Source organism: Ciconia boyciana, chromosome 8 (genome assembly GCF_034638445.1).
Source record: "Ciconia boyciana chromosome 8, ASM3463844v1, whole genome shotgun sequence".
Lineage (NCBI taxonomy): Eukaryota > Metazoa > Chordata > Aves > Ciconiiformes > Ciconiidae > Ciconia > Ciconia boyciana.
This window is the reverse complement of record NC_132941.1, coordinates 63,220,241-63,232,105: the sequence shown is the minus strand read 5'-3', so window position 1 is coordinate 63,232,105 and position 11,865 is coordinate 63,220,241. Positions and strand designations below refer to the sequence as shown.

The window sequence follows — 11,865 nt, the reverse complement described above, 5'->3', positions numbered from 1 at the left end:
GGCCCGCCCACTTCCGGCAGCGGCGCGGGGTCTCCTGGGAAGTGTAGTCCCGTCCCACAGGCGGGCCAGGCCGGGCCGCTGCCCCTCGGGAGCGGCACAGGCGCTGTCCCGGGCCGGTCAGGGGGGCGAGGCCCAGCTCCGTGCGGCAGGCAGCGAGCTGGGCGGTTTGGGCCGGGCCGGCTGGCTGGCTGGCTGCTGGGCGCCCTTCACCAGAGCCTAGGGCCTGCCTCACGCCTCCGAAATGGCGTGAGGTAGCTGGGTATTTTGTGTAGATTGTGAAGGACTGGGCGAGGAGTTGCAGGGCACGCACCCATGGAGCGGTGCAGGAGCTGGCTGAGCAGCAGTGCCGTTCGTCGCTCCTACTTGTTGGATTTTTCAGTTTGGGCACTCCATTAGGGGATGTTTTACGCTTACTAAGCCCCAAGGATTCTTCTGTCCTCCTTTTTGCTTCCCAAAGGGAAAAAAGTTGCGGCTCTGATTTTGCAAACGGCGTCCTGTTGATGATGCCCTGCGATGTCCCGAGCTTCCCGGGGGCCGCTGGCTTCGCTCCCCGCACGGGTCATCCAGCAGCAGGGTGGCATGTCTGCACCCCCGTTGCCTGCTTCTAATGCCAGAATTGCTACTGGTTTGAAAATTAGTTTCAGAATGTAGTATTAAGATACTTGCAAAAAGCCTCGTGAAAGCAAAACGCATTTGTGAACTTTCAAACTCGTCGCTAATGAAGAGCGTAAATCCTTTTTTAAAAGGTTGCGCTGATTTTAGGTGGTCCATATGGATTGCAGTGATGAAAGTCCGGTCATTGGGAGCTTTGCCGTTTCTTAGAAACAAAACTATAAAACACTTGCATTTTTTGAGGGACTTGACCCCTCGCCCTCACGCAGCTGCGCTCCCGCCCCCAACGGGCAGCGAGCAGGAGTCCTCCGAGCGCCAGAGCGGCGGCCGCGGGCCCTCTCGCCGCTGCGCTCTATGGTGCCGCGGTGCTTCCGGGCCGCGCGGGCCGGGTATGGCTGTGGCGGGGGAGCGGCCCGGGCGCCCCGTGGGGCCGGGGCCGGGGCCGGGGCTCGGGGAGGAGCCATTCAGCCCCTCGGTGCTGGGCACCAGAGAGCAGTGAGTGGCGGCACCGCTGCCGCGGGCGGGCGGGGGCGGTGGGCCGCGGCGTGGCGGGCTCGGAGCGGTGGCCCAGGCGGGGTTCTTCCCGGCAGCTCCCCGGTGGTGCTGCCCGGGGAGAAGGGGCCCGTGCTGTGCCCCAGATACTCTCGTCTGTTAGTCCTCAGCCTTCCCTCTCTGGGCATCTCCAGCTCGGTGCCTGGCGGACAGCGTGTTCCCGAGCAGTTTGTCAGTCCAGATGATGCAGAGGACATAAAGTGGCACTGCTGCATACATACAGTTTTCCCGCCCTTTCTTCCCCTCACTCTTTAATCTAAATCTTTTCCAGTGTTAATTGCAATATCCTGTCCTTTCCCCCCGCCTCTAGCTGGGATGCTGCCTATGAAAGAGAACTGCAAACTTTTCAAGACATTGGAGATGCTGGTGAAATTTGGTAAATAAAATAACTCCACCGGGGTGTTTCTATCATTTCGTTGTTAAAGCAGACATTGCAAAAACACGGCCAGCAATTTGGTGGGTTGCTAAATAGTTCTGGATGTTGGCAAAATTATGGGAAATTTTAATCTTGAAGGTAACAGTTCTTCTCTCACCCAATGTTGCAATGCAAATTTCTAAGTTGCACGTGGAGAACTGTCATTACACAGAAAGTGAGCTGGTAGTTATGGTGCCTGCTACTAATAAATGTTCATTTTATCCTTGAGCTCAGGTTTAACTAGGCAAGTCGGCAGTGCTATCTTCTTTTTTAATATATGGAGGGCTTCACCTCCCAGAGTTGGTGTTACTGTGAGTTTTAAGGTCATGTGATTCATTTTAACTTCAGCAAAGCAAACATGGAATATGAGCTATGTCAGTTGTTATTCAAGTGCTTCAATAAGAGGCACTTTGCAAAAGCTGGAGAGAGAGAGTGATGAAAAAAATAAATTTGCTGTGCCTTTTGTACGTCTGTGCTATCTTGATGAGCTGAACTCTTGTTTTTAATAGGTTTGGAGAAGAAAGCATGGTTCGCATAATCAGATGGTTGGAAAAACGAAAGGTTCCCCTTGACAGCTCTGTGCTTGACATTGGAACTGGAAACGGTGTTTTACTGATTGAATTGGTTGGTATATTGCAAAGTTTGTGCTTTTGATACAGAATCAATGCTGTGAACAGAGTAGTTTAAATACAGTTCTCACAAGTGCCAGTAGTAATCATGGAAAGCTGTAACTTATGTGAAAGACAAAAAGCAAGCAGCCTAAATTAAAACTTACATTGTGGGTTTTTTTCCATCAACAGAACACTGGTTACTGTGCATCAGGTTTTATATTTTCATTTGGTTTAAGAGCATAAGTGAAATTAAGTCAGTGCTGTCGATATACTTTAAAGAACATCCTCTCACAAAGACAAGGCATGATTGTAAGTGACTGCCAGGCAGCCTGTGGGACTTAGGTATGTAACTCCTTGAACCAGCGATGCTGTTCGGGGGTTTTAAAAGTGCAGACCTAGCAACAGAATATGTGTGGTGTTCTACCAAATGGAAATATCTACTTTTTTGCTAGACATGCTCAAACTTCTAATTTCTTGCTGCTGCCCAGATGGTCAGTACTTCAGATTTCAAAATTTACAGTATTTCTTTAAATCAGTCAGCCTGAATGTCCCTTATTTTAACTTTACCTTCCTGTTTTCCTATATTTAAAAATGCCTGCCTTCCCATTGTTGTGTAAAACACCCACAGGTAAGGAAATTGAGTAATTCACCAGGTACTCTCATGTGCAAAACCAGACCCTTTCTCCATGCTCAGTTCTGATAATAATACTCGTTATCGATGTAAAAAGTAATTAAAACCAAGGGTTTTATGTAAATTAGTTAAAAAGTTGTTAACACTTCTTTTCAAGGAGTATCCATCCCTTACCAGATGTGTTCTGAAGTGGTACAATGTTCTTGTTATATAGTGATACAAGATGTTCAGGAGCTGCGGTATTTTTTTCCTGGTTTTGATTGAATACAGGAGAGTTGTTAAAGAAGAGCTGTCACACTGTCGCAGTTTCTGTTGTTCTACATTCTCCATTGGCTCCATTAGTCACTGTAGAAATTGAGAGGGCTGGAAGTCAAAGTCAGATTTATAATGGAATTTTTTTAACATGGACTTTGATTTTAGAAGAGTTAAAAGCCTTTATGGGCACTGGCTGCTTTATGGCAGCACAGGAGAAGTCATATAATCAAAAGTAGAAATTGCTCATCTCATTAAGATTAATTCTGAAGCCTAATGATGATTGTTAAATGCAATGCTAGCTAGCTCCATCATTGTTGAAACATCCAACAGAAAAATCTTATTTATAAGACTTCAATTTTATACTGGCACCACTTACAAATCTGATATTGATTTTCATTCTGTAACGGGAAAACAGCAGCCCGTTAGCTTTTAAAAACTATTAAACTGCCATAAGAGCACCCTCTGCCCTTACATTAAGCACCTCAAAGTAGTGTGGTTGCTTCAATAGGAAATTTTCAGTCCAGTTCCCATTTGAAAAATGACTTCAAAAACTACATTGTTTATTGTTTCTAAATAATTTAGGATTTTACTTGCTTACTTGATGTGAAAGAAATTTTTTTGTGTTAGCTGCTAGGCTTTGACAATCAAGTTAGGATTCTTTTGGCAAGCACGTCAGCTGCCGTAGAACAGTTCTGCCACTGGAGTTGGACTTGATAATGTGATAGAAATGGCAGTACTGAAGACGGCAGTCAGACTTCAGTCATGTAGGACATTAGTAACACTTCTGTAAAAGGTAGCTGCTGGGGATATGTATCGGATCGTCATCAGAACAGGAAGAGGTGCCGCAGAGTACAGTTCATTGGGGAATACTGGACCCCGGCATGCCATAAGCAGTAAAGAATAGTAAGTGGGAGTATAGTAAGAAAATTACTCTTAAATGCAGCTAGGTGTAAGTGAGACATTGTCAGTTCCAGCAGGCAATATTGCACAAAAAGGAGGCAGAATAGCCATCTGAAAAGCAGGTAATAAATAAAGTGAAAACAAGAAAGGCTGCTGTATCCTGTGTAAGCTGGCCCCACTACCCAGCTGGAAGGCAAACCACCCAGCATGCTGCTAAATGTCTTCTACATGCACTCTGCAGGGATCTGCCCATCTGTAAGCTCCAAGAGAAATGCTGCTGGAGGCTTCCTCTCTTCTTTCTGCTTGCTTTGAGGATCTCAGATACATAAGTGGGACCCCTTGCTGTTTTTATATGTGCAGTAGACCATGGTCCTACCCCTGCTAACTTCAGGAATCTGGTAGGCTGCATTGATGACCTAATTCTTTTGCCTTCCAAAAATTCCCACTCTTCTAAGGAAATGTTGCTGCCACATGGAGCTCTGACCTTCTCTTTTTGTTCTGAGTATTGTGGGAGCCGACAGTATTGAAAAATTTCTCTGAAGTGAAGGGTATTCACCACCCAAGTGTGGGTGTCTACCTGGCAGCACCAGAAACCCTGACATGATACAGTGCTGATAGCAGTGCAAACTACTTTCTGCTATTTCATCTGCTTTTTCAAGAAGCAGCAGAAGAGTGCTTGTAAATACCACCTTCAGGACAGGAGTCCAGTTGCAGGATGCAGCGCAGTCATGTTTGGCGCTTGAGTGAATGATCCCTTCCTGGCCATGCGTAGTCAGGCCATACAGGTTTAGCAGCATTTAAGGTTATTTATCGTTAAACTTTCCTTCTCTGCCCTGGAGACTATAGGAGTGAATGGGAACTCCCTGAAGTGACTCAAGCTCTTCCTTTCCAAACAGAGGAGCTGTTGTGGGAACTACTCTTCCACCCCCAAGTCTTCAACACAGGCATCTCAGGAAGCTTGGTTTGCTCTGGGGAGGAACGTGGGCAGAAGCCTGAGCAATATGCTGTTCTTCATCAAATGCAAACAACATGGTCTTTGTGTTTAGCTGAAATTAGTCCTCAATTAAGAACAGCTGGCTAGTACTGAGCTCACATGGGCTGAAGGGCTGCTGGAAAGAGGAAGGACTGTTTTAAAAAAACCTCATTGTAGTTTTCGTCGCTGTTGAGGTGTCAGCCTTTGGAACAAGTAGATATGCAGCTGATTGCTTAATGCTAGTTAAAGTCCCTGTATTGTTCAAAACCAAAACAAACCCAAGCCTCCTCCCTCTCTCTGCTGTTACTGCCTGCAGCTGGCCATAAGATCATAGAGCTCTTCCTGTTAGGTTTGGGTCTGGCCAGACCAACTGATACACGTGATAATCGGATCTGGTTGTTTCAGCTTCTGCCTCAGAGTGCAAATGTGTCACTGCCCCTCCCATGTGCCCAGCTCCAGCTGATGCAAGGTGCCCACCTGCTTTGCAAAAGGGTTGCTAAGATCTCACTGCCCGAGTTTGCTGAAAGGGTTATCATTATCTGCTCCAAAGTTAGATTAACAGAAGGTCGGTCTCTGCTCTTCTATGTGGTGCATAACCTGCCTGAAAATTCCTGATACGAAGACCTTGTAGCATGCAAATAATTGCATTCAAATAGACATTAGCATGAATAATTAGAAAAAAGTAAGGTTTTGCAGTGGATTTCTGTACTAATAAAATGTATGACATATTTTGGCTCTTGGATTATAAACCAAGTAATTGCTCAATCTCAAATGTTATGTAAGTGTCAGAGAGGTTTTCTTATTTTGAAGCATCTGGCATTGGCACATGTTCTCATCACTGAAAATTCCTGGTTTCTAGGTTACTTTTGGTGCAGATAAGAGAGCCTGCTCCCCTTCAGGGTGTTACTTTTCACAGTTCTGCTTGGTTTTCCACTTGTTGACATAAACCAGCTTTCAGTCAACAGTTCTTTTGATGAGGTATTAGGCAGAATGGAGTTATTTTTAGTTAATTCCCCCAGCTATTTAGCTCTTGTAATGGTAACAGGAATAAAAATTTTACTAAAGGGTATTTTTTTCTGTCATTAAGAGGAGGAGAGATGAGATGGATTATAGATAGGGAACACACTTGTTGGATAAAAGATTTGCTAGCACACTGATTAAGATTCTCTGCTTCTGTCTAGGCAAAGTCTGGCTACATGAATCTCACTGGGATTGATTACTCTCCTTCTGCAATACAACTTTCAGAAAAAGTAAGAGAGAAAGAAGGGATGTCTAACATTAAATTAAAGGTAAGTTTTGAGAGAAAGTTTATTGAGGAAACAGAAAGCAATTGAACCCAAGATTAAATGACCTAATTGATATTCAGGTGTACTCAGTGTACTATATTAACGATGTCTTTTGACATTCATTTGTGAGAGAACTGTAACCAAATAAATCTGTATTTACAAGAAGATTTTTGGTCTTTTTTTTTTTTCCTGTTTGTAACAGTCATTAGGGCTAAAAAGATTTCCCTGCTTCTAGCAGGGAGCAGAGTAGTAGTTCACCATTTGGCGAGTTGTGTATTTTAGCTGCTACATTCTGAATTTCAGATTTGAGACAGTGGATTAAATCCTTAAGTGATAGAATCCCTACCAATAGCCATGCAGCAGGAAGTTTGAGAGGCCCTGCTGGAGCAGGGGGTAGGACCAGATGACCTCCAGAGGTCCCTCCCAGCCGCAGCCATTCTGTGATTCTGTGACTGCCTTTCATTCTGAGCTCTCTCTCTGCTACGCTGTTTTATTCTCCAGCTCTGTACCTGTATGATGTCTCTGCTCTTGTATGTCAATTGTAATCTCTTTGTGGCCAGCACTGTCTAGTCTTCTGTATTTGTACAGTGCCTGGCACGCAGCACCTAGGAAACCAGGGATCAAAGTACAAATAATGATTTAAAGAATGAACTTCAAGTATGTTAGTTTGAGATAGGTATATACCCGGGCTTTACAGCAAATAGATCATCCCATAATATGTAGAGAAAAAAGAAGCTGATGTGGCATTATAAGTGTGAAAAGCCTGTGAGTTACCCTTTCCTAAGCACACCTGTTGTCAGGTTTTTATTTTAAAGTATTGGTTTGCATTAAAGATTCAGGAGCTCCTGAGTAGAAGATTGTTTTCACAGTTGTAGACTTCTGGTTTAGGTAGAAGACTTCCTGGCTCCATCAGCTGAGCTGTCAGGATTTGAGATTTGTATTGACAAGGGGACTTTTGATGCCATAAGCCTTAATCCTGATAACGCGGTGGGAAAGAGGAAGCAGTACGTGAGATCTCTCTGCAGTGTATTGAAACCAGAGGGCTTTTTCCTCATAACATCTTGCAACTGGACGAAGGAGGAGCTGTTGAACGAGTTCAGAGAAGGTAAGCAGTTGAACAGAACCATCTGCCAACTTACGGTTGTTCAAGGACGCGATGAGAAAATTTTAATGTCTGTGTTAGCATATTTACTTTCTCAGATCAGGATTAGACAAGGTAAAGTGACTAGTAAATGCTTCAGTCTATCTTCCCTCTGTTTTCCTCAGGAATTACAGCTTCCGCATTTGCCAGTGCCAATGTGCCAAGGGAGGACAGGTTTTGTTATACTTTGGAGGATGAGGATTTCAGTCTAGTTACACCGGGAAAGGAGGGGGAACTATACCTGGGTGATAGTTTTTCTCTTTTAGTCCTTTATTACCAGATCCAGTTCACCCATCTGATTGCTTTGAAATTGGGGTAACATTGTTACCCATATTTAGGGGAACTGGCAAGTCCGTGACTGTGACCTTTTATGTCACCTCCTCAGTGACCTTTCTGATCCACTGGAAAGGGTGTTTTTTACATGCCGGTTAGCTCTTGAATCTCATGCCTGAGACTTGAAACTCAGTGTGGATTGAAAACAACCATCCCTTCTGGGGATCTAAAATTACTGGCAAGTTATCATCTTTTCTGCCATTAATTTGTGTGAGTCAGCCAGCTAAGATTTTTATTATCCATGGAAGGGTTTCAGCTGTATAAAGCAGCGGTGCAGTGTAACAATAGAGTCCTGTAAACTTACAGAGTAACTGACTTGCAAGTTTTCCAGACAAATAAAGAATGGTTTGCAAAGGGTTATCCAAGAGGAGAATAAAATTACTTCCTTCTAATAAAAGCATTTTAATTTCTGTCTGGCAGGATTTGAAATTCTGGAGGAGCTGCCAACACCCAAGTTTTGCTTTGGAGGAAGAATTGGAAACAGTGTCACAGCATTGGTTTTCCAAAGGAAAAAAGTGAGACCATCCATCTTGGACAAATTAGATTAGTTGAGAAAAGTCTGAACTTTAAACCTGACAGAAAACCTCAGACACGTGTGTAAATAAATGCTCTTTGAGTACACAGTAAAATACTATGTATGGAGCTCTAAGGGACTATAAAACATTGCCCTAGAAACATTTCAGCTTTGCACAACTTGCCTGTAAATTTTGTCCTTGCTACAGCCTCACTTGTTTTAGGGAAGCTGCAAGTTTGTAAGTGAGAGAGAAATAAGGCATTCTAAATACGGAGACTAGTATAACTGAATGATATTTGTGTTTGGAACATAAAGATTATCTGGCATTTAATTTCTGTATTGGTAATCGGTGAGCACTAGAGGTAAAAGTATTCTACAAAGCAAAAATCTCATTTCTCCGTTGTGCGGTGTAATACAGAACAAGTTTTTGCCATGTAAGTGCTGGATCTTTTATTTTTTTCTTAGGTGAACGTGAATGTAACTGTTAAGGAGGGAAATGGATATAAAAGCCATAGCACTTGCAAAAAAGGACCAGTTAGTGCTTTAAGTTCAGACTTTCAGAGGTTCTCAGACTCAGCATAGTTCTGTCTCCACTGCAATAGCTCAACTCTTTTCCCACAGAGGGAGGCTACTGAGTGTTTCTGAAAATCTCACTTGCCTGACTGTGTGCATGCTTCGTCAGTTATTTCCACCGATCCCATAAATATATAAAGGTGTGATGTTACAGTCTCACTAGCAGGTGACATATGCTTCTTTCATTATTAATTTGCTATATAGTAATGTCTTAAGAGCCAACAGTGACCATATTTTTTCCAGTGAATTTCTCAGGACAGATTTTAGCTGCATAAATACAGAAGAATTCAAAGCATAACTATCCATTCCTTTTTCCTTTTTTTTAATTTATTTTTTTTTAAACTTCTGTGTGTGATCCTTTTGCTTAATTTCTTTGCCTTTATTTCTTCTGTTGTTTTATATTTTCAGAATACTACTATTGCTTGAAAGGTAGGAAATTGAGATTTCTTTATGCCTTGACAAACACATTTGCATGTGACAAACTTGTTCTTTCAAACGTCAAGGAGGCCCTATTAGGCAATCAGGTTTTGTTTCACAGGCAAGGTCATGTTTGCTTATCAGAGAATTGCTTCTCCTAGTTTCCAGACTTCTCCTAGTTCCCAGGGTTCAGGAGATCTTTAAGAGTCAAGAAAGCCTTCTAGTCTTTTTGCAGGATAGGTAATAAGGCATTATTTGCACAGTGGCGAGTCCTCCCTCTGTGATCCATCTGGTGATGTCTTCAAGGTAGGAATCCTAAATTCTACATCTTTTTGCAAAATGGGATATACTGGTTCCATTGGAAGAATGGTCTGTTGGCAGTGGTGAGGAGGTTTAGTCCCAGTGAATAGCTCTTTGTGTATTTGGTCAGGCTTGGGTTCCTAACTCAAGTGCCAAAACCACAGTCTTGTTATCATTTGGGTAACTATTGTAGTACGATGTACTGCATCTGCCCAGCAGGCTTCCAGTGGCCAACAGGAGTGCTATGAAAAGTAACTGGTAATTCAGACAGAGGATTTTTTTGATGGACTAATACAAAGGATTCAAAGTACACTACTGATAACAACCTCAATAAAAAGACTATGACATTTTTGTAGCCAATTTGGCATCAGGTGGAGTTAATACAAGGAAATTTTAATTGGCAAGTACTCTGGCAGGATGTGTTTAGGGCATCTGTTTTATTCCCATCTGTATTTTTGGCTAATGAAGGCATGATATGTATTTAATCATGGAATGAAAATAAATTCATGGCTGTCATGGATTTTCTTTTAATCAGTTAGGAGGAATTTAACCATAGATTCACACTCCGTAAGATGTGTAACGTTCAGGGCAAGTATTGTTTTCTCCTCTTCATAGGATTGATTATTCTTAGATTTTGTTCTCTAGGTAATATTTTTATATCATTTCTAAAGCTAAAAATAAGCTTTCTAAAATGGTTACACAGAAATTTTAGCATCAGAAATCATGTAAGTGTGTCATGCAAGTTGTATGATCAACCACTTTCAATTAGTATTTTTAGCAAGGCATTTGGAAGCAACGATAGTAATTCACTATTTTATCTTGCTATCGTGTCGCTGTTTTTCAAATGTTCTGGACAACTATTGTATCTCTTTTTGTAATTATTTTTCCCATATGAATAAATTTTCTACCGGGGAGGCTTCTTAGTGCTGGGGAAAGGCTGAGAACCAGTCTCCTCTTCCAGCCTACCTCATTATTTGCCCAAGGTCATGGATTGAGGGCTTCCACTTCAAGCATTTCCCTACCACTTCTGGGCTATATATAGCTCCACAGGCAGCAAGCCTTCAGAGGTAGCATGTGGTTCCTCTGCTTTACCTGTGGCATTATGGGATCCAGTCATAAGGTGGAGATACACAAACTAACGTCACCCCTAAAATGTCATCCTGCTGCCCGAAGGTGTCACGAGCCTATTGTTAGGAGCCTTAAATGCTGGTTGTCTGAAGGAGTTTGGGACAGAAATGTGGTTTTTTTTCCCCATGGACAAGGGTCTGGCCTTTGTCCTAGGCAGTCACCTTCATGTCTCTGTGTTCTGGGGCAGAATTCACGTGCCTATCTGCTTCTCAGGTCTATGTAAAAGTTTTCTAGTAACATGCTCAAGAAAGCTGAAAAGAAAGAGCCTGCAGATAGGTGTCTTTACAGGGATAAAGGGTAGGGAGTGGAAAAATGGATTGGCCCTCACAAATGGAAAGGTTTTGATTCCTAAATTTGTACTGGCCCCTCTTTAGTCTCAAACGAGCACACAAGCTGTTGCTTGAACCTAATTTCTGCATCTGTTCTGTAGTTCGCATATTCTTTGACAGGCCCAAGCACTTTCAAGTATCACTGGAGAGTAGAAAAATGCTTGTAAAACATGTTTTAGGAGATTTATTTTATGGCAATAATAACCAGAGGCTTACTATTTAAAATCTGCTCTGTTGGAAACCTGGTATTTTTTGAATAATGGAGTCTAGGTAGCAGCTCTAATACTGACTTAAGCTATGGCTTTTTACTGATTAGTAGGATTTGGAAATGACATGTCAAAGAATGTCCTTGATTTGGGGCAGTTCATCTTGCTAGATGGTTCTTCATGAACATATGATCTCTAAATGTTGATGCTTTTCAGTAAAAAACCTCTTAAAAAGGAGAGGCAGAGGAATAAGTGAGTTAGGAGGAGTGAGCCTTTGCTTGTAGTTTGGGGAGTGCTTCATGGTAGTTCATGAAGGCTGGTATCTTCATGACTACACAGGTGTGTGACTCTTGGTTTCAGCTGTGATGCCAGACTACAGGAGAATAAATGCAGCATTTGAAATACGTTCTACTCCTATTGTTTTGCTATCCAAAGACTGTGTATGTGATTTCACTGTCAGATATGAGGTTTGTGGGTAGTAAAACTAACATCTTCCATGCATCTCAAGAGGACTTGAGCCCACAGACTTTTCCTGCAGTACCAAGTTTAAGTTGGATGATGCTGCAGAGCTGGCATACCTTTCTGGATCTGGGTATAGTTTTGCATAAAACGTAGGCAGAACAGAAAGGGTTTATGTTCCCTTGTTGATCCACAACATGCTGAAGGATGAAATTCTCTCAGTACCAGTG

At 42.7% G+C, this 11,865-nt stretch overlaps 1 protein-coding gene across 2 annotated transcripts; it reads left to right on the top strand.

Annotated features, from left to right (window-relative positions):
* The first annotated feature begins 951 nt into the window (after positions 1-951).
* On the top strand, positions 952-11,601 carry EEF1AKMT2 (EEF1A lysine methyltransferase 2). Of its 2 annotated transcripts, none has more exons than XM_072871512.1 (6): positions 952-1,001; positions 1,475-1,540; positions 2,089-2,203; positions 6,131-6,238; positions 7,124-7,340; positions 8,130-11,601. In XM_072871512.1, exons 1-6 carry the CDS (start codon positions 967-969, stop codon positions 8,255-8,257), a joined length of 669 nt encoding a protein of 222 aa, XP_072727613.1. In that variant the 5' UTR covers positions 952-966; the 3' UTR covers positions 8,258-11,601. The 2 variants fall into 2 exon arrangements, with proteins under 2 accessions (XP_072727613.1, XP_072727612.1); XM_072871511.1 differs by having other exon boundaries at positions 956-1,107; positions 8,130-11,600.
* Positions 11,602-11,865: the final 264 nt, after the last annotated feature.